Here is a 22,968-nt window from a genome sequence, read left to right on the forward strand (position 1 = left end):
TTCACTGCATGTTCCTAAAGCATTTGCTGTGGCAGAAGGAAATTCTTATTTTTTTCCTTCCTTCCTTCTTTCTTTCCATGTCTTTCATATTTTCAATAAAAACACTGGGGTTGCCAGAAAATACCTGGGGACTCAGAAAATACCTGGGGACTTTGGGGGTGGAGTCCAGGTCAAAGGTCAGGTGATGGCTCTTCCCAAGCTCCACCCTTTCTGATGATATCACAGCCGGCATTCTGCACCCAAACTCCACCCCTTCCTGTGATGTCACTTTCAGGACACTCCTCCAAACCTGCCTCTTCCTCTGAAGTCACTTCAATGCATCATGTCTTGCGGATCTCAAACATCTGACATTTATTCTATGTGGCTCTTACATTAAGCAAGTTTAGACACCCCTGGGATATACCCTTCACTCAAGTTGTCAGCTGGTAGGTTGGTATTTTGAGTCCTGTTGTTTTTAAATTGCAGTCTGAGCAATCTTGAAGTTCCTTGGAAGGCTTTCAGAAGTCCTTTAGTGAACAGATCTCCTATGTCTGACATGTTTCCTCAGGAGACTGATAGTCTGCCATGACTTCCCATGAAATGCTCAGCTACAGAGGAGTCTTTGGTGCATCAATCGCCCTGTCATGCAGGCCACTGACAAGACCCAGTAAATCTGGCCATTCCCTTTCATGAACTGGTGCGCACAGTTGAACAGCATCCCAGAATCCTCTGCAACACATGGGGATCCTTTGGCCAGATGCACACGCTTTTGCTGCAAACTAGTTTATTAGTGTATTTGGTTTTTTAAAACAGAGAGTAGCTTTCTGAAGATTGAGCCTTCTGCGAACCACTTTTTTGGAAATTAACTACCTTTGATTTTTTAAAACAGGGCCAGGAAAACTTGGTGATAAATTCCTGAAGAGTAGCCATGTTTGTCTGTTGCAGCTGAAACAACCAACAGTCTGGTGGCACCTTGAATAGCAACAAATTTCTTGCAGCTTCACGTGTACACGTTTCCCTGTGAGACATCCCCTCACTTGCCAACACTGCCCTTCTTCCATCAACATAGTGCAACCAGACCAGTTTATATGCAGTAGAATTAAAGGGTAAATGGTAATATTCCACGTAGTGTGGACGTTTCCATCGCCCAAAACATTCTGTAGCTGACCTGAACTCCAACACAAAAGGTTCAAAGGCAGAGACATTATTAGTGATCACATTTTCATAGTGCCCAAATAGTAAAGAGCTCAGGGAAGTATATATGATTTTCCATACCTCCATTTTATCCACATCAATCTTGTGGGGTAGTTATCTTGAGTGGGAGTGACTCTCAAAGGTCATCCAATGAGTTTCATGGCAAGTAGAGGTTCGACGTGAGGTCTCCCAGTTCTAGCCAGCACTGTTTACCCCTGCACTACACCTAATTTAATGTAAAACCTCTTTGAAATGGTCTCAACAAATTCTGGGAGCGGCTAGCTCACTATAGAACGAAATTGTTGTTTTTGGGTCCTTTAGGAATGTTATTCACCTTTCTATGGCTATTCATCACCAGTTAGGAGTGAGTCACACCCATACCAATTGAATCTTGTATTCACTTGGTGGGATTTGTTTGTGCTCCACAAAAGTACTGGTAACTATGCACCTACTGTATTGTCATTTGCATTGCTTTGCCTTTTAGCCTCAGTTTTTAAATTATGTAACCTTTTTTCTTTTCTTTGTGCTTAAAACGATACGTAGATATAGATAGATACAAAGTGGAGGCCACTTCATGCATCTGGCAAAATGGGCTGTTGGCCACAGAAGCTTATGCCATGGTATATTTGTTAGTTATTCAAGTATCACAAGACTTGCTTTTGAATGGTGGTGACTAGAGATGGGCATGAACAGCAATACGAACTAAAAAAACCCACAAACAGCCCAATCTGCTGTTCGTGAACAAGCTGTTCGTGAGGCGCCATTCTAAACGATCAGGTGGTTATTGCAAGCCTCGTTCGTTGCTGTTTGTCAAGCCAGACAGTCTGGCACCTGCAATCAATTTCCTTGTCAACTGGAGGCAGGGACTGCCTGAACTCTCTGAACTCCTGCTGTTGCCCTGGAAACCCCAATCTAAGCCAAATTTAGCTTGATAGGCAGGTCTTCCTTCCAAGTGTGGATTGGAGCTCCAAATTTGTTACAAGAGGAAAAGACCAGGGGGGAGGGGGGCTCCCAGCTTTGGCTTTCAGGGAGAGACAGCTGCTGTTAGAGAGACAGGGTGAGTGCATTGGAGCTTGAATTTTCTTTGTGTGGTGGGATAGGGATCTACCTCTTCAGGTTCCAGGGCTGCTACCAGGCTCTGGGGCCAAGCTATTATTTATTATTCGTACATTTCCTGCTGCCTGCTCAGGTCAGGTTTCTGGGAGTGGTGCGGTAGGAATCTTGATGGCTGGAGGAGAGCTGGCTGGCCCCCACGAACAACGAACATGTTCGTGAACAGGATCATGTTTGTCAATGTTTGTTGTTCGTGGATGGCAACGAACAACGAATACCATGTTCGTTGTTGTTTTTCTGTTCGTGCCCATGTCTAGTGGTGACATCTCTTCATGTGTGTTGTTTCTCTGCATTACTGGGTGTAAGAGGTGGAAGGCCAAACATGGCTGATACTTTGATTGGCAGCCTTTAGTAGTTGATTCCTCCTTGAAATGCCATACATCATTAGTCATATGAAGCTGCTCTGTTTTTCTTATGTTAAGCCAGAATATCTCATTGCCTTTTATTTTTCAAGTTGCTGCTGTGTCCTCCATTTTACTACTCTCATCCCTATGTTGCAGAACGCATGAGGACAGGTAACTTGGTGAACAGATAGTTGAGCATGCATGCAGAAGGTCCCAGGTTCAATCCCCAGCATCTTCCATTAAAAAGTTCAGGTATTAAGTGGTATGAATGACTTCCGTTTGAGACTCTGGAGAGTTGCTGGTAGTCACAGTAGACAGTAGTAGACCTTGATAGTGCCAGAGATCCAACTCAAGGTAAGGGAGGTTGTACATATACAATATCCATACCTGTTCGCATCTGCCTTGGGACCATTTTCTTACAGTGACGTTTGCTTTTATTTCAGATCCTTGACGACCGAAAGCAGTGGTGGAAAGTCCAAAATGCAAGTGGAGCTGCAGGATTTGTGCCAAACAATATCTTGGAACCTTTGAGATCTCAGGAACCAGGCTGCACGGAACCATCCTATACACACACTATACAGGTACCTGCAGTTCTTGAGAAAGCTGGAGACGGGGGCAAATGGATAGGATTTGGCCCCAGAGCTATGGGCAGGTACTGTTACCAGGGATTAAAGTGCAACCATGCTCTAAAAGTGAGCGACAATGGAGATCAGTCTGGTGGGCAGAGTCAGTGCTAACTCTCCAGGAGAGAGAGAACAGATGAGGAAGTGGTTTGAGCAAGTCAGGCAAGGATGGGGAGCAGGGCCGGCGTGTCCATGGAGGTGGGTCTGGCAGCCGCCTCAAGCACTGAGGCGCTGGAAGGGGCGCTGGGGGCAGGGGCGCACATCACAGAGCTGGCGGCTGAGCGGAAGGGCTGGGAAGCCGCCCGCGCACTGCCCTGGCCACCTGCTGTGCTAGGCCTGCAGCTGCTGCGCCTGGCTGGGAGCATGTGCTGGCCGCGGCAGCGTGGGGCTGTCTGAGCGGGCAACCTCCCAGCCCTTCTTCTCAGTTGCCCCATGCTGCCGCCACCGGCACGCAGATACGGGCCAGGTGCAGCAGGCAGCTGGGGCGGCACAGGGCAACTTAGCGGGAGCTCTGGGAGGCCACCCGCGCGCCGTCCCAGCTGTCTGCTGTGCCAGTGGGGCCGGCTCACAGCGACATGCTGTGTGATGATGTCACACACAGTGATGTCATCACGCAGTCCAGGTGTGAGCGCACGTCGGGGCAGCAACAGCCCTGAAGCTGCCCCCGGCCTCAGGCGCCAGAATCTCTGGCACCAGCCCTGATAGGGAGGCAGATAAAGAGGCAGCGGTCCTGAACTCCAAAGCATCAGTCCCACTGTAGAGTAAACTTCAGCTCCTGGTGGAAAGTTTGTTTGTCCAGAAGCAGCCAATCCAATTGAGGCTAAAGAAAAATCCAGCCCAGGGACTTGAAATGACATTATGTGGACGGCAGTTTAGCTTACAGAAAATACTCTTTTGAAATGCCAGTGTGAAATGGACCCACTTCACCTCTTTTTAAGAAGCTGATCTGAGTTTTTTTTCTCAACATGGAATAGGTCCTGTTCCTTTCTACTGTTGGCTTGTGATGGTGTTTTTGTTTTCCACCCTCCATTTGAACGTTGCTGCCAATCTGCATACTAACATTGGCTTGTGCTTTTTTAATTTTAATTGTAAATCCTTGTCATACGTTTATAGCTGTTGATGCCAAAGAGGGAATTTGAATTATTTAAGGTACAGTGTTTGCTTTCTCCCACCTCCTTTCCTCCTGGAAGTTTGTAAACCATAGCTTCTCACCTAGTTTGTCCTGCTTGCATGCGTGTGGATTTCTGCGTTTCCATTTGGTTTGGGGATTTTCTTTACAAAATCCGTGGACTGTAGGAGAGATTCCTCTTGCCAATGTGTGTAGTCCCTGAAGGTTCTCATAATTCTGTGTCTTTGAGGTTTAGAGGTTCAATTCTGTAGTTGCTTGCTGTGTTGTGATGAAGTGCCCTCACCTTTTGCTTCCCAAAATACAAGCAAACACAAGTTCGGAAATAATACGCACACATTGTTACACTGTAGTGAGAATTTGAATATCTGTATAATGACTTCTGTGCTGTGCTGTCTAGCTGGTTTTTTAGGACCTTCAAAGAGCTCATGTTGCCAATAAGATTGGATTCTGAGTTTGTTCTTCCTCTTGACTTCTATTTCTGAAGCAAACCTTAATCCACCTAAACCTGCCTGAGCCTTTTTTCAAATTATCTTTGTATTTGTATTTGATATCTGCCAGCCCATCTGGTGCTCAGCCAGAAAATGAGAAACCATCATAGGATAATGAAAGACTTTATTATTTACCATTCATTATTCAAAAGCAATGAGATTGCGTTTGATTTGCACAAATCACAGGGTGGCAATAAAATCAGTGAAGTTATTGGAAAGCTCTTAAATGATCGGCCCCGAGAGAAATACCATCCCAAACCCTTCAAACGGGAGGGGACACATAAATAATTTGTGTAAGCACTGCGTAATTCAGGAGGACTGTTCACTTTTGATCTTGAGAAATGTAGCATTCATCTATTTTTAGGACCGGTGTTAAATTAAACCTTATTTGAGGATAGTTTCAGGTAGATAGCCATGTTGGTCTGGAATAGAACATGACTCCATTGTCTCCTCAAAGACCAACAAGATTTTCAAAGGGTATAAGCTTTTGAGAGTCAAAGCTCCCTTCTTCAGATACCTTTCTTCAAGTATCTGAAGAAAAGATCCTAGTATCTGAAGAAGGGAGTTTTGACTGTCGAAAGCTTACACCCTTAGAAAAACTTACTTGAAGTTTTCTTGGGGGAAATAACCTTGCATTTGGGAACAAATTCTAAAATCCCCTGTGCAGAAATGCTTTCACCCCTCCCCAAAAAACTGAAATTTCTTCTTGAATTTTCCATGACGCTGCATACCACATTGTGTATATTCATGAGAAAGCACATGTGCTGTGCGATTTGAATTGAGCAGCTGCATTCCTAGAGACTGCGATTCCAGTAACAGCTTTTCACGTTATAGTCTGCCTCCCTACCACATTATTTTGTTAAACACACACAATGCGGACAAAAATATTCCCAGTACGACTTCCGTGGTGCAGTGTTGTAACTTTTAGAGGCTGAACCTACAATGCACAGGTATAACTTCTTTTTTTAAGTCTTCTTTTCCCAGCCCATAGAGACCTGTGTGGCAGAGGATGGCAGCTGGCAGCATTCTCTGTGTATGACAACCTTTCATACCTGTGTGCGTTCTTTTAAAATACCACATTCGGAGTCTGTGGGGAAGAAAGGGGCGCACATTTTGTACCAGGCCCAGGAAATGAGAGTGGCCCTTCTGGGTCATTGGCAGTCTGGGCAGGAGCAGCATTCCTCTGCTGAGAGCCAAGGCGGTGCACCTGGGAGAGGCGTGTAAGCACAAACTGAAAAGTAGGGCGGGAAACCTTTCGTTGCTGCTGAACCAAGGGAATTGCAAAATTGCAACCTTCGACAAAGTGTAGATAATATGTTTCTCCTTACTTCGTTTTCCCTGTGGGAAGTGATGCTTACAGTTGGAATGTTTTCAGAATGTCTGTTTAAGAAGGCTGTTTTCTCATTTTGGGAAGGTCGTGTGTGTGGGGTGGTGGTGGTGTTGTGCAGTTGCTAACTAATTGCAACTTAAGAATTTTGTCAGAATTTTGCAAAACCCTAGATGGTGGTAACTCTGAGACCTTATTTTGCAATGGGTGATTTATATTTGCCTCCTAGAAGGAGAGGTGAAACTGACAGAGCCTTCAAGAGGTGAAGATGAAATAAACAAACCCTCTTTGGCTCTGTAGAGAGGGGAAATTGACAGAGCCTTTCGTTCTGTCTTTTAAAACTCCACTTCTGGGCTAACGTTGCAATTCCCTTCGCTTGTTTGTCTTTGTGTAATTTGTCTTTTGTAGTTTAGCTCCAGTTGTAACAATCTGCTAAAACCAGAGAATTGTGCTAACAGCATTTCATGGACACAACTAAAAGCTTGTTTGTCTTAGAGCTAACCTACAAGAGACAAATTACACGAGGACAAGCACCTAAAGGGAGTCGTAATGTTAGCCTGGAAGCTGAGTTTTAAAAGAGATGGGAAGGCTTTGTCAATTTCTCCTCTCTACAGAGCCAGGGCAATGTTTGTTCATTTCCTCTTTGCCTCCCACAGGCTCTGTCAGTTTCACCTCCCCTCCTAGGAGGCAAAGAGGAAATTAACAAACCCTCTGAGCAGCATCTCCCTGGCTCTGTAGAGAGGGGAAATTGACAAAGCTTTCCAATCTCTTTTAAAACTCAGCTTCCCAGCTAACATTGCGACTCCCTTCACGTGCTCCTCCTCATGCAATTCATCTCTTGTAGCTTAGCTCTTAGAGATTGGCCCCAGAAGGAGAGGCTGCATGTTTCCTGACACTAGTGGCTTATGATGAATTATGCAGGAGGGGGATAAACAGTTAGGAACAATCCCCCAGCCCCAGTAATGCAACATTTCTGAACTCTGAGACTAGATGAGTAGACTCCTAGTTGTATTGTCCTGAACTGAATCCAGTCTGCCAAGAATTGATTGATGGACTGACTTACTGATATCCTGCCTTTTCTCTCCAATGGGGATCCCAAGTGGCGTACATCATTCTCCTCTCCTCCATTTATTCTCACAACAACCTTGTGAAGTAGGGTTAGGCTGAGTGTGTGACTGGCCCAAGGTCAGCCAGTGAGCTTCCATGGCAAAATGGAGATTTGAACCTGGGTCTCGCAGATCGTACTCTAATCATTACACCCCACTGGTTCAGGGCCAAGTGAGCAGGAAGTTGATTATCTAACCCTGTTCCTGGATGGTACAGCACAGGAGGGTGACCCTTCCCCACCCATCCTCTGATCCTAATGGATCCCCTCCGCAAATAGGGCTCTTCGCTTAAGAGGGGAGTCCTTAAAGGTTTATTGTAACCCCGAACTAGCCAGAATAGGGGATCCCCAGACCCTAATCTTCCCATCCCAGATACTATTAAAGGCTCAGTCAGGTGACATTTCTCCATCTATTTCATTTCTCACCCACCCCCAAGCGGTTATTCATTTGCCATCAACAGTGTCTCCTGAAGGGCAATGAGCATGCTTGGTCCTGCTTACTGCCTGTTGTTTTCTTTGACAGCGGGTGGTCCTGCTTTGCTGCCTTCCTGGGCCCATAAAGCAGAGTCTGTGGGGAGCCTCAAAGCTGTCTTCACAAGCAATGATTATTTTTATTTTATCTTAAATTTGATTGTATATTGCCCTATTGTTAGCTGCCCTGGGTTTCAATGGAAAGGTACGACTATACTTTTAAATAAATAAAAGGATGGACAATTCCTAGCAGGGATATTACCTGAGAGCCTCAAATACACTACTGAGAGCTCCTTGGAGGAGCAAAGAAATATTAATAAAAAGATAACAGAGACGGGCATTTCTGCAGCTTGCAGTAGTGCTTGCCCATCCCCTCCACCCCAATCTGTCTTCTCCAGGGTAGAATCGGAGTTGGAGTAGAGAGGGCCCCATCTTGCCAGATGCTCAGCAGGACCAACAGATTGGCCTTTCCTCCTTCCCCGTCCATCACACTCAAGGAGGAGGCGAGATGAAGAAGCAGGAGCAAGTGCCAAAATCACAATCAGGATTGTTCTACTTTGGCCCCGAGTTTGTGCCAAGTTCTGACCATGGATGAATGCTTGAATCACACAGCCCCATCAGGAGCAAAGTGAAGGAATGCTTATATTGAGTACTTTATTCAAATGTCCCACCTCTCCAAACATTCTGGCTGTATCTTCTTCCAGTGCATGTAGCACAACCAATATTCCCTATGGTTGAGGAAAATGCTAGTTGTAAGGAACATAATGAATGGCATGTTGATGACTGCATAGTCCGTGGCTGCAAGTGGCAAATGTACCAGTGAAGAGTGGAGTTCTGTCCAGACTTTGAGCCCACAATAGTTTTTGAACTGGTGACCTGAAGAATGTAGAATGGAAATTCAGCCTGTGTGCCACCAACTCAAGCGCTGGTCAATCGGAGGGAATTACTGGAAAACCAACCCAAGAAGCCTTTGAGCACCAGTAGGTCACATAGGGTTGCCAGGCCCCCTCAACCTCCCGGTGGGGATTGGGGTCTGGCACTTACCTGTGGAGGTGGGAGTGGCATACATCATTCTCCTCTCCTCCATTTATTCTCACTTTGCACGTGCAAAGTGCGTGCACACTCCCACAAGTGTGATGATGCCACTTCCAGGAAGTGACATCATCATGCTGCCCCTGGGAGCACGCCCACGCTCTGCAGGGGCCCGGATTGAGGATGCTGCGGAGCACGGAAGCACTCCTGCCCTCCACAGTGGCAAAACCGGGCCTGATTCGGGCTGCTGCAGAGCTCGGAAGCACTCCCGCACTCTGCAGCAGCTCAAAACGGGCCCGATCCATGCCAAAACGAGCCCGATCTAGGCTGAAACAGGCACGTTTGGGGCCGCTGTGGCAGGCAGGAACACTCCTGCACTCTGCAGTGACCCTGATCCGGGCCGAAACAGGCCCATTCCAAGTGGCTGCAGCTCAGGGGAGTGTACAGCCCCGCAGGGGAGCGTATACGGAAGGTGCACTCCCCTGCTGGCCAGGTAAGCGCGGGTGGGGGGTGGGGGGTGGGGGTCTGGCATCCCTACGGTCACACCAGGTTGGGTGATATTTCCTGTTTCCTTGCAAGTCTTCTAGCTCAGACTTGATCTGAGCTACTAGGAGACTTATTCTTGTAGGTCCGAGATCACCTTCATAGTGGCCTTGGGGTCCCCTCTTTTTGCCTCAACTCCCTGGATCCGAATTAGGTAGCATCCAAGTAACGGTTTATTGTATTTCCTTACTGTCTTTGAATACAGCATGGGGAAAAAATGGAGACTTGTTTTTAAAGGACTGTTTGTTTTCCCAAAGATTTTTGGCTATTAGTGCTTGCATGCAGGCAGTCAGTGCCGAGTTTGGTCTCCGCTTTCTCAGGCATAGCATTCTCTTTGCATTCCTTAGAACTGACCCACGTAGCCTTCTGCAAGCTCTTTATTTAGCAATTTGCTGCAAATGTATCTCTGCGGGGTGCAGCTTCTCTCTTTCACACACATTTCTCAAGCCCAGATCTCCTGCCAGCTTCCTCAGATCCAATATAAGCTCTGCTGCCAATGCCCTCTTTTTCTCAGCTGCCTGGGAAATGTGTTACAATACAGGAAAGAACAGGGGAAGGTCCTCGTTTTCATTCTGCAGTTGACAAAACTGCTGTTAAATCTTTGCAGCTCTGACGGAACAGAATTGCCAGGGTACTAGTAAGTCATAAGTACATGTCCCAAATAGTTTTATTTCCGTTCCATTTTTGAGTGACGCATCAGGCTCAACCATCATTCCTGGACATGGAGAGGCAGCTTGTTTTCTATAGCTGCAGTTTGGCCACTTGAGGCATCTAAGAATTCCCTCATTCCATTTTTAAAAAAAGGTTTGGGCTCTCATAGTTTGATATTGTTGTCCCTTGTGCATATTCCAGTCACTTTAATGGAACTTGGCCGAAAAAGAGCCCAAACTTTATCCAGAAGTAATACCACATTAGCCATGAGCTGTTTTTGTTTCATATATGTGCATGGCATGATAGCAAAGGCGTCAAAATTGACAAAGGAATTGCCATTATCAAGAGACAATTAATATTAAACTTTGGGAAGCTGCCAGCTGGTATAGTTTGAAGTGCCACTGTTGTTTTAACAGTCTCATTTAATTTGATTTGCTTCATTTTTTCCCTCCGCTCTCATAGCAATTACTGGGAGAACTTTCGGAGGTAATGCCGGTTGCTGTTGTATATAAAGTGCTTTCTGGAACTGTGTGTTGAAAAAGCTTTTTTCTGGGTGATCTGTAAAGTATATCACACTTACAAAAAGCCATTAACTCCCCCACCTGCTCATTATAGTTTCTGAACTTTATAGGGTTTCAGCTTTATTATTATTAATAAAGTGATTTTTAAAAAATATATATCTCACTTTCCTCCTTGACTGGGAGCAAAAGCAGCTTTTCACATTGTTCTTCTAACTTTAATCATTTCTCAGTGTTTCAGGCAGAAGCTCTGTTTCACAGGAACGTGTTCTTAAATGAACACGTTGTTTTAGAAAATATTTTCTTGCATAAATGCAGTTTGCCTTCTGTCACGCAGTGAACAGCCTTGTGTTGTGGTGGCAGCTCCTGTCAAACCATTTTTTTTTTACTCTGCATAGCCAATCAGACTTTCAGTGGCCAATCAGAAGCCCTATGGACAAAAGCCCCACCTGGCCCTGCCCACTTTGGGAACAGGGGAGGAGTCAGTGGGCACCATGTTGTCAGCTGAAGCAAGGGGGGGATTTCAAAGTTTAATGGTCACCGGCCATTGGTGACCGTTTTCCAGAGGTGCCGGAACGCCATTCCACCCTGTTCCAGTTGAAGGGGGAAAAAGGCCCTGCAGAAGCACAAGGTTATCTGAGGAGGCTTTAGAATAGACTGCAGCTCAGGGACTTAGGAAAAAATGAGAAAAGGGGAGCAGCAGTGAAGGGAAACGAGAGAGTACAAAAGAAGTGACCGTTGGTCCAGTGGAAGGTCATGAGAAAAGAGCACCCAGGGGGAGCAAAGAAATGGGCACCCAACGGCAGCATGATTGTGCTAGGGAAACAAAGTCAACATTTTCTAGAAAGACCTTCTTCCTCCCTTGACCACAATTTTGCTTCCTCTCCTTCTGCTTTCAATGTGTAACATACTTTACGGACAACCCCTTGTATGTGCTGTGTGTGGTTTGAAATATCTTTTTGTATTCTCCCCCCCAAGTGGGAAATGAGGAAGACCTAATGAATGTATAAAGAATACTCAAGAACATTCTGAATGGAGTTTTGTTTGGGTTTCTTTCTCCTTTATGAACAAAAAACTCTGCTGTTGGAGTCGTTGAGAACAATCCAGTTAGGTTTTCTTCCTTTTTTTAACTTGGCCACATGCATTTCACAAGCACACTTCTGAAATGCTTTCTTAGGTAGCAACACAGGCCTTTCTCGTACAACTTTTGTAAAACCTTGCTCTGAAATGCTAGTGATGTTGTATTCCATGCTCCACCCACAGAATTGGCTTTCTCTCCATTTTCAAAGCATTATTACTGTGATAGTAATCTGCTCCGGGGGGTGATAATTGTGTGCATACCCTTCCCTTCCCTTCCCTTCCATGTGGACCTAACACACAACACTGGGGAACAAGGTGTCATGCATACAAGTGGAATATAATCAAATTAAAAATATCCTTTGCAGGGAGCATGTTTTGAAAAGGTTCCCCCCTCCATTAAACAAATATTCAGTAGCTAATCAAAACAAGCCAGGCACCAAGAGAAACATACGCATATTTTCTAGCTTGTTCTGTGGCCCTCCACCCCAGGCTTGAACCTGAATTGTTGAATGGCAGCCCAAATTGTCTTGCACTCACTTCGAAAAGCTAAATGGTGTCAGGATCTCAGCCCCTGTGCGGTGTGCTAGTGTCATTTAGGGCAGGACAGGGTGCATGGACAAGTTGGTTAGAATGGATGGAAATGCTGGTGTGAAGCAAGCAGGAATTTCTTCAGTTTTCCTATTACAAAGGCTTAACTTGCATGGAACCCCCCCCCCCCCACACACACACACTGTGTTAAGCCAGAGCAAACTCTGACCCAATCACCTTGTCGATAGAACAGTGACTGTGATTCAGGAACATAATATGTGCCAATGCCTTTTTTAGCTCTGGCTCAGCAGGTGCTGCTCTTAACTGTGCTGATTGTAGAGCATCTAACACAAACGTAACCCAGCTTTTCATTTCCCTCTTTGCTGGCTGCACTGGCTCCTGCTTGCTCCCACAAAGATAAGGAATACCTTAAGTCTTTGACCACCATGGAGTAGGGAAAGTCTGGAGGGGTGAGACATGGGGAGATGCTGCCAGGCAACAGTGTGATGTCAGTTCTGGAGAAAGGCAGGAAGTGACATCAGTCTACTCTAGGAATTGCTGGAAACTCTATGGTTTTGCCATAAAAGTTTCTGACCATTCTTATAGAGCCATGACATCTGGTTTTTCCTGGATGTGATGTCATGCCATCTCTTGATGTTTTTTTAAAGATTATTTTTCTCCTGCTAGCTGCAGGAACCGGAGTGGGGGATTTGCTGCCCCCGGGGAAATGGTAGCCTTACCATGGCTAACAACTATGGAAGTGAGAAGTGAGACTCTGTCCCAGTGACAGTGACAGTGTTAAAGAGCAGGTCTAAGATTGCCATCCTGTGCAGAGTTAGGTGTCTTTTTAACTTTCAGTTTTAATGCCAGTGCATTACAATGTGCTTTGCAGCCATTGGCTGCATTCAGACCTTGTGATGAAGTTTAAACCAGAGGTTTGGATCCAGTGGAGCATTTTTGCTCATCTACCCATGCTGCACTACTTTCTCGCCTTGCCTCCCCGCTCCCACTACAGTCCAAAATTCCCTGTAAAATGGTATTCCAGGGTGTCCCCTGTTCCCTCCACACAGCATTTGGAGCTACAGTAGGAGAAGGGGGTGGGTACAAGAAAGTCATGTTGTATGGTAGAAATCAAGTGAGTGGCAATCCCCGTGGATCCAAGCCATATTTTACAAAATTTGACTCCATCAAACCTCAGTTTATTATTACATCTCAATGCTGATGGTCTTAACATGATACCGGTTGCTGGTTGGCATGAACTGGCATCTCAAGCAAGTATTTTTAGTTAGTTTCTAAACCCCAGTTTGTTTTAATTGGTGTCCAAATTCACAAACCAATTTGAGTTGAGCTACTCTAGATGGCTGCCTGGCCACACAGATGGTAGTCCAGGGATGATGTCCTGCCACATGACAGGGGAAACAAACAGGGCTGTTTGCACAACCTGGGGTTTCTACATGCATCTAATACAACTGGACAGCATTCGTTCATTGTACATGGAATGCAGTTGAAATCTTCCAGGTTTGGGAAGCCTCGGAAAGGCTGTTTATGATCATCCGCATGCAGAGACTTGAATGTGCTTGAATTGGTTTCCCACCCACAGACCTGGATTCTCAACTTTGCTTTACTCCTAGTCAGCAATACACTCCAGTTGGAGCAGGCAATTTACATTTAGACACCATTCATGAAATGGAGCTTTCCAAATATGGAAACCTTCAGTCGTGCTCTGTGAGGGAAGCCTGGAAAGCATACTGTGTTCATGCTGGTTGCGGTGGTGGAGAGTGCCCTCAAGCCATATTTGACTTAAGCCTTGTGGGCTTTTCATGGCAAGAGACTAACAGAGGTGGTTTGCCATTGCCTGCCTCTGCAACCCTGGTTAGCTTCTGAGATCTGATGAGATCAGGCTCACCTGGGCTATCCAAGTCAGGGTCATTAATCCATTGGTGGTGGTGGAGAGTGCCCTCAAGTCATAGATGACTTATAGCGATCTGGTGGGGTCTTCAAGCCAAGAGATTAAGAGGTGGTTTGCCATTGCCTGCCTCTGCAACCCTGGTCTTCGTTGGAGGTCTCCCATCCAATTACTAACCAAGGCCGGCCCTGCTTAGCTTCTGAGATCTGATGAGATCAGGTTCACCTGGGCTATCCAGGTCAGGCAGCTGGTTGTAGACAAGTTTTTTTCCCATCCATGATGTTTGCAGATGTGAAACCTCCAGGGGGTAGCTTAAAGTGGAATTCCGGCCCCACCACTAGTCACCATAAGCTGCAGGTTTGATTTTTGATGCTGGTTGGAGCAATAGGAAAGAAAAGAACACTCATATACAACATAAGAGTAGGAATGGATACTTTCTGTTTCTGCCACACAATGCCTTTCTCCTTTTCAGGTGCTGCTTCTGATTTTGTCAACACCTTTCTTGTGATGAGTGTTAAAGCAATGGGACAGGTTCAGTGTCCACCATGGACTTCTAGGTTTTTCTAAACTGGTTCTGGGATTGGAGCTGACTCTTGGAGCAGTTTGGATGTTGTGTATTCCCTCCCCTTGAGCCTTTCTTTCCTTCAGTTAGACTTTCATATTAGTCAGTGGAGTTTTGTGAACCCAGCAATTGTGGATAGAGCCAGTAACAATCCTTGTGAGTGCAACAGCATCCTCTCCCCCTGACACCATTTCACACACTACGCTTATTTATGTTGCTAAGAATGGATCATATTTTTATATTAGTTTATTCATGTATATGCAAATTAAAAATAATTTTAATAGCTAACTGGAAAAAAAACCCTAACTGAAAAACTCCTACTGAATTTTGGACACGAAAGTCTTCTGGAGTGTAATGAACCCCTGACAACCAAGCATCTAATACCAACTGTGCTAAAGATTCTTGATGAACTAAATTAATTGGCCCATTCCCAGACCTTTTAAACCAGTCATGTTTTTAAAAAAAGAAATCGACAACACACTTTACTATGTTAGCTAAAGCCAGTCTGACATCTTCCAATGGAGAGGAGCTGTGGCTCAGTGGCAGAGCTTCTGCTTTGTATACAGAAGGTCCCAGGTTCAATCCCTGGCATCTCCAGTTATAAGGATCAGGTACTAGGGGATGTGAAAGATCTTGGCTGCAGAGAGTGGCTGCTACCCAGAGCAGACAATACTGACTTTTATAACTTGGTATAAGCCAGTTTTGGATGTTCAACAAGTGTTTTCATTCTACATCAGAGTTCCTGGACACTTACTGAAGACCTCCTTTTCATTATACTTGAGGAGCTAGCGCACAGTACCAGCATCTTGCACAATAATTTTTTGTAAGTCTTAACGTAGCTTCTGAAGAACGAAATACCTTGGATGCTCTGGATTTATCACCAGACCTCCTTACAAGGAAACTCTGTTAACACATTAAAAATAACATTTAAAAAGAGCCCGAGAGACTAATAATCAAATGACAGTTTAGGTTTCTCTCTTTCCATGTGTGGAAATGTATGCGTTACTGAGTTTGCCTTTGCGGAGCTGTGCACCCTTGATGTGTGAAAAATAAACAAGCGTTGTCTTGCAGGAGCTTTAGCCTCTCCAAAACCTTGGAGGACTCTTCTGCCATGCAAAACGTGACTTCTCTTTCCGCACCTGCAGAAACAAAGAACAGACTTTGTTCCGAAGCAACCCGACTGCACTCCTGCTGCTCCGTCGCCACCTCAGACGCCAGTCCCTGTCCCTCTGCCTCCAAGTGTGCCAGCGCCTGTCCCGGTGCCAATGCCAAAGGTCCCTGGAGCCATCAGCCGCCAGAGCAGCACTTCCAGTGACAGCGGGCGAGATTCCCAAAGGCAAAAACCGCCCCCTATTGATCGTAAGTTTCTATTTCTGTAAGAAAACCATATTCATTTTAAAACAACTGTTTATTAGGGCAAAGATACTGTGTACTTGGTATATCTACCAGAATTTGGCATCCAGAAGTCTGCCATCAAAAGTGGTACCTAGAAGTTCTCAGCTTTTATTTCTAAAATACGTTTCTAGACCTTATGGTCGCTGATGGGAAAAGATGGCTTATGGACAGTATGTAATTATCGCTTCACCATTTGGCAAGGGATGGACTGGACTTCCAGTAGACAAGTGTTCTGTGCTCTCACTTGTTCTTAACCTTGATCTCTAAAGATAGGTATGTTGCCGTCTCCCATAGAATTGCTGTTGGGTTCAGCTTTGGGGCCGTGTATGAAACTCACTGGGGAGACTTCTGGCTAGCCACTCTTAGCTTTCATTTACCTAACAGGGTGTCGTAAGAGAAAGCAGAGGCGGAGGGAACCATCTCTGCCACCCTGCGCTCTATGGTGAAAAGAGAGGATTCAGCTCTGTATTGGATCCTTGCTAATGCTGCGTCTTTGTAAAATCCGATGATAATTGTTTATGGAAATGTCCTTGATATTGATTGTACTAATCGCACAGTATGTAATCCTCCCTGGGTCTCAGTGAGAAAGGCGGACTATAAATGACATAAATAAAATTAAAAATGGTAAGAGCTATGCTGTTGATCTGAATTTCTAGTGTTGGAGTGACTAGTTCTAAAAGCCTAATACGGGGATGGGTTTTGCAAGCTTAGATTACTGACAGTTACACCCTCCTTAGCCCACTGGCTTCAGTAGATTGAGACTTACTCTCTTGTTTAGGATTACACTGGAGGTTTGCAGAGATGCTAGTCGCTGCAAGCAGGACCCCACCAAAGCTAAGCTAAGCCCCACTGACTTCAATGGATATTAAGCACATGCTTAATTTTTCCACTGAAATTCAGAGGGGCTTTAAAATGCTGAACTCTGGCTGTCGGGCTACGGAAGAATGCACTTGTGTCTCAAAATGTTAATCTAATTATATTAGGGGTGAGGAAGTTGGCAGGAATTCTACTGAGGCTTTTTTTAAAAAAAAATCCTTTTGACAGTATTCTTACCTAAAAACCTCAGAAATTATTATACTGTTCCACAAAAGGAAAATTGCCTCTTCAAATAACTTCTTAAAGCAATGTTGTTCTTAGCAGTCCATTCCCTTCTCTCTCTCCTCTCTCTCTTTCTAGGAAGGAAATCTCAAATGGAGGAAGTCCAAGATGAGCTCATTCACCGGCTCACCATTGGCCGGAGTGCTGCCCAAAAGAAGTTCCATGTGCCACGATCTAATGCCCCAGTGGTCAATATCAACTACGACTCCACTCCTGAAGATGTAAAAATGTGGCTACAGGCCAAAGGCTTCAACCCAGTGTAAGTCTGGAGGAGCAGAGCTTTCATTTAGGCAGAAGACAGGTTGGAGGTCAGCCAGTCAACGCGATGTGTCTGCCTGCAAGCCCACTAGGGTTGCTGTCCTCCAGGTGGGGCTGGGAGATCTTCTGGAATTACAAGGGATCTCCAAGCTATAGAGATCAGTTCCTCTGGAGCAAGTGGCTGCTTTGGAGGATCACCTCTATGGCATTAAAACCTGCTGAGCTCCTGCTCCTCCCCAAACCACTCCCTTCTCAGGCCTTCTCCCCTTCCCCCCCCCCCCCAAATCTCCAGGTCTTTCCCAGCCTGAAGTTGGCAGCCATTGACGTCCAGGTTCAACTCCCCACTCGGCCCATAGGAAATTGTTGGGTGACCTTGGGGCAGTTGCATACTTTCAACCTAACCTACCTCACAGGGTCGTTATAAGGATGAAACGGAGAAGGGGAGAATTTTGCAAGCTGCTTTGGGTCCCCCATTGGGGAGAAAAGAGGGATTACGAATGAAATAAATCAAATTTTATTGGGACAGGGGAAGAAATGCTCCAGTGGTCCAGTAATTACTGGTTGCCAAACAAGCTTTTGACTTACATAGAGTTTGTTTTTTAATAAAAATGAATGAACAAGAACACAACTTGGATCCTTTCTACCCTATCAGCTTCAGTACAGTTTATCCAATAAAAGGGCATTATGTGAACTGTTTTTTATTCTGTCTCTAGACACATGTATTGTACACCACATTTCACCTAAAAGTGCATAAATCTAGCATTAAAAACTTTCATGTTTTGGGGTGATGCAGAGGAGAGACATTGCTTACTTTACCGGGCAACGTATTTTATTTCATCTAAGCCATGTCTTAAAACTTGCTGTTCGTGTTTCAGGACCGTCAACAGCCTTGGTGTTCTGACGGGTGCTCAGCTCTTCTCCCTCAACAAGGAGGAACTCAAAACTGTGTGTCCGGAAGGGGCTCGGGTCTACAGCCAAGTCACTGTTCAGAAAGCAGCGCTGGAGGTATGTCCCAAGGGAGTTTTTCTTTGCTACACGTGTTCTGTAGACTCTTTTGTCGAAAATGACTGGCTGCTGTGTCAGGGAGGTGCCTGGTGAGTCTGAATAGATCTCTGAAGTTTGCCAGATGATAGACCATGGTGCAGCGCAAATGCGAACAGAGTGGTGGAAACCAAAATCTGTTTTCAGCATTCAGGAACACATGAAGCCCTAGAATATGTGAAGTTCTGAGCACATGCACAGTGCATTTCTGTCTCTACTAAGCAGCAGTAACTCATTCTTATGAGGAATAAAGGCTTCCAGTAGAACAGAATGACTTTGTCCAGCAGCTTTGTCGGCTTGACAATTAACTGCTATAAATGAGAGCCAGAGCAGAGTAGTGGTCAGTGTTGGATTAGGATCTGGGAGACCCAGGTTCGAATCCCCACTCTGCTATAGAAGCTTGCTTAGACGCCTGTAGCCAATCAAACACTCTTGGCCTAACCTACCTCACAGGGTGTTTCTGAGAATAAAACAGAAGAGAAGGATGGGTCTCCACTGAGGATAATTCTGGAGTATAAATGGAGTAAATTTGATTGATTGTGACAACCTAGCAATTAAAGGAACATGTGGAAATACAGGCTCATGTATTCAAGTCAACATTTCTTCAGGAAATGTATTAGGAAGGAACATAGTCAGACTAATGCATGATCTAGCCCAGCGTGATCTCTTCCAACTGGCAGTGGCTTTGTCCAGGGTCTCACGTGTCTCCCTTTCCCACCCCTGAATCCTGCCATTCTTTTCAGCTGAAAATATTGGGGGTTGAACCTGGACCTTCTACGTGCAGAACAAGTGCTTAGCCACAGAGCCACGCCCCCATCAGTGTTTGCTTCCGATTGTAGCAAGGGTGGTTCTATTTTTCCACCTAAAAGGGCAAGAGACTCACAGTCCTGGCCACAGCTCTGCAGAAGGGCTGGAGATACGGGAAGCGCTGGACCGAGCACAAGGGGAAAGCGGCATCCCCAGCCCACAAAGGGAGGGGGTCAAAGGGAGGGGTCCCTAGAATGGCTTGACAATGTAATCCTGTGGAGAATTACTCCATGGCTCTCCACGGGGTTAGCTAGGGGCAAGACTGCGCTGGGGAGCATGGTGAAGCACTTCCTATGCTCTATGTGTGTTCAAACATTAACAGCTTTGCCCTTGCAGAAATACTGTAATCACCATTTTCTAGCACTGGGCAGCTCACTTTTGCATGGCTGTCTCCACATGTACAATCTAGAGCACCTTTTAATTGTTGCATGGTAATTTTTCTAAAAGCTGAGCAGCAGGCATGATGATAGTGTCCGGGGTTGGGTAACCCAAACACCCTGGACTGATCACAGCCCCCTGAAGGAATGCCGGCAGCAGGCACAGGAAGCCCCAGGAACGGGAAGGCAGAGGCAGCGACAGGGGGAGAGGAGGGGGAAGCCAGACAGGGACAAAACACCCAAACACACCTAAAAGGGCAAGAGACTCACAGTCCTGGCCAGAGCTCTGCAGAAGCACTGGAGATACAGGAAGCGCCGGACCGAGCACGAGGGGAAAGCAGCATCCCCAGCTCACAAAGGGAGGGGGCGAAACTCTGGGAAATGAGCACCGGTCCTTGCGAGCAAAGGCAGAGGACGCCACGACACCTTGCTTGGAGGGGCCCGGCCAGCCCAGTCTTGCAGGGAGGATGGGGAGAGAAGGGAAAAGGGAAAGGAGACACACCTGGGGGAAGCCCCAGCTGGGAGGTGTTCGCTTTCATCCCCACCCTGCCAGAGAGGCGAGGGCGGCCGGGCGGGAGTAATGGGAAGGAAGGAACACCTGGGGGCAGACACAGCTGGGCAGCTTCAGGCGAGGGCAGGAACCTGGGAGAAGGGGCGAGGATGGAATGCCCTATAAAAGCTGGCTCAGGAGAGTGGTCAGGGTGCGTTGTGTAGCGGAGGAGCGAGTGATGGAGTGGAGGAGCGAGAGAGTGTGAAGATGCGAGGAAGAAGATTGATGGAGGGGAAGGGAGGGAGGAGGAGGTACACTGGAGAGATGCTAGGTTGAGAGGGCTTGCTGGTGGCTTGAGAGGGTGCATGGGTGAGGTATACCTCCCCTCCTTCCACAAAGCAGGACCCTGCATATTCCCTAGCAGCATCCAGGGCCCACTGGCTAGCACGCCAACATCCGGTGCAGCCACACCCAGGACGATGCTGGGCAGCCAAAGTCCAGGCTCCACTGCTGCTGCCACTGCGGCGCCCCGTGGAAAGCCTGACAGATAGCAGATATAGGAAGAATGCATTCATGATACCTGTGCTTGCCAGCCTCCTGGAACTCACAGATGTAACATTTGAAAATAATGTTTAATTTTCTGCATGGATTTGCAATGGCCACTGGCCAGCCTTCAGGCTGAAGTGGTGAGAGAGTATGGAGTAGTGGTTAGATCAAAATTGTCCCCCTAGCAGTTGCTTGGCAACTTCGGGCCAGTCACCTTATGCCAGCCCAACCAACTTCACAGGGGTGATTGCAAGGATTAAATCTATCTAGTATGTAGTATCCATGTAGTAAATAAGGGAGAACCTTGAGCCCCTTGGAGGAAGGGGCTGACAGAAACATGCGAGGTGGGGCGCGCTGCATGTTGTGCACCTGTTGTTCGAGGTAGCTCGGCCCTTTGTTATTGAACTCGAATCCTTGTGGCACTCTCAGCTCCTCGATGCTGGCTTAATCGTTCATTCACAGAGCGATCCCGTGCAAAGTTACTCCCACCTAAACCCATTGCTTGAAGTATTGAAGCTGCTCTGCAGACGACTGTACTGAGGTTTTCCAATGCTGTATTATGTATTTTATGAGAAATCACTTAAACCTTCTCTCAGCTCCATCTATCAGTATAAAAATATCACCCTCTCTCTCTGATTTCCCAGGCTACCAGTGGAAGTTCAGAGCTGCAAGAAATTATGAGAAGGCGGCAGGAGAAACTGAGCGCGGCAGCCACGGACTCCGGCGTGGAGTCTTTCGACGAGAGCAGTAGTCACTAAATGTCTTTTCTAACTTTTTTTTGTCCTTGCTGTTCGAAAAGAAAACGAGAGCGAGCTCCTGTTGTCCTTGGCACTGTTCCATCCTGCTTTGTTTTAGGAAGCCATGAAAAGGGAGATGTCTCATTTCCTATTTTTGTAGATGCAAGTTGATGCCATACAGGAAGCATGCCGTTGGGGAGGGAGGGAGGGAGGGGGGCACACACCGCTGCTCCCCCTCCCCTTCCACGTCTGTGTAAAGAAAAGTTCTCCATTTGGGCATCCTTAACCAGCACCTACAAGGCTGGTTTGGTGGCACTGGTCATTTCATGCTTTCCCCCACCCGCCGTTCCTTTTTTTTTTTTTTTTCCAAGTGGGCAAGCAAAATAAAATTGCTGCCTTTCACAAAAAGCTGAGCCAGCAGCGAAAATGCATTGAAGTCTAAAGTCCAGTGTGAAGGTCTGATCTAGACACAGTTAAATCCAATCGATTTTCAGTGCATTTAAGCACATGTTTAACTTTCTCCCCTGGAAATCGATGAGAATCAAAAGGCTTTGCTTTGGCAGGGCTTTACCTTACGTTCCTTCTGTCCCTCTGGCCTGCGGCGCTGGCCTCTTTCCTGCCCTTTCCAACACTGAGATGTTTCGATTTATTTAAAAAGTTCCAAATGCCAACAGCTGAAAGTTAAAACATTTCAATAGCAGCAGCAGCGCCAGTCTTACAAGCACAGTTCTGTACTCTTTTGACACCTTCCCGAGATGATTTCTTAACGGCAATGTAGATAGCAAAATAATTTATTCTGGATTTCAATTTTTATTGCTGTCCCAATAGGCCTAAGGGCTCAATAATAAAGGCACCGGGGAAATAGCACAAGGGTTGGGTTTTAAAAGGCAGGCGCAGTTGAACTGGGCCATTGGTACCAGAGTGGTTGTTCACAGTATTATTTTATTTTTTAAAAAAAAAAAAGAGGGTTGCAAATTCTTTTGCTTGAGCTGCACAAGTCGAAAGAAAAGCAAAACCCCCATTTTTTTGCAAGAATTAAATAGGAAAGGTGATCATACGTGTTTAAAAAATGGCTAAAGAGAATGAAGTGTTCGTTTCCAACTTAAGTCTTCTACAATATGGCCAATCCAGGTGTATAAATATAAATATATATATAAATATATATTCCAGTAAATGGAGTTTTTTTGGAGGCGGGGGGTGGGGAGGGAACCTCAGTGACTTACAAAAAAGTTCTCTTCTGTCACTTGTAAATAAAGGCATCAAAAACCCCTCGTGTCATCTAGAAGAAATTAATCATCTAGTTTTATTAATTTTCATGGTGCCTTTTTCACATGATTCAGCTGCAATAAACACTATTTGATGTATGTGAAATGGTTGTGTTATCTGTCCCTATGAAGAGTGGCAAAGCAAAAGATAAAGAGGGGGCTTCCTTCTCTCTCGGCATGATGCCTCTGCTCCGGAGGTCAGGTGGGAACGGTTGCCTTCCCAACACCAGGATCTGAGCCAAGGGACAGGCACAGAGGCACTCGCCCCCCCCCCCAAGCCCTAGATTTTGAATCAAAAAGGCTGCAGGCAGCCAAGGGATCTGCAGTTAGAATGATTGGACCTTGTCCTCCCTGCAGAATT

General features: G+C 46.0%; 1 protein-coding gene and 1 non-coding gene across 4 annotated transcripts in view; both read left to right on the forward strand.

Annotated features, from left to right (window-relative positions):
- Positions 1–22,706, forward strand: part of EPS8 (epidermal growth factor receptor pathway substrate 8) — a 176,593-nt gene extending 153,887 nt beyond the window's left edge. For all 3 annotated transcript variants that reach the window (XM_054988159.1, XM_054988162.1, XM_054988160.1), the window contains exons 17-21: positions 3,074–3,211; positions 15,739–15,952; positions 17,165–17,345; positions 18,220–18,349; positions 21,250–22,706. In XM_054988159.1, the coding sequence (XP_054844134.1) occupies positions 3,074–3,211; positions 15,739–15,952; positions 17,165–17,345; positions 18,220–18,349; positions 21,250–21,363 (777 nt within the window). In that variant the 3' untranslated portion in view covers positions 21,364–22,706. The remainder of the gene's footprint in view (positions 1–3,073; positions 3,212–15,738; positions 15,953–17,164; positions 17,346–18,219; positions 18,350–21,249) is intronic.
- On the forward strand, positions 15,119–15,190 carry TRNAT-UGU (transfer RNA threonine (anticodon UGU)). Its single transcript has one exon. It is a non-coding gene; the product is annotated as a tRNA-Thr (tRNA).
- Positions 22,707–22,968: the final 262 nt, after the last annotated feature.

The sequence above is a fragment of the Eublepharis macularius genome, chromosome 9 (genome assembly GCF_028583425.1).
Source record: "Eublepharis macularius isolate TG4126 chromosome 9, MPM_Emac_v1.0, whole genome shotgun sequence".
NCBI lineage: Eukaryota > Metazoa > Chordata > Lepidosauria > Squamata > Eublepharidae > Eublepharis > Eublepharis macularius.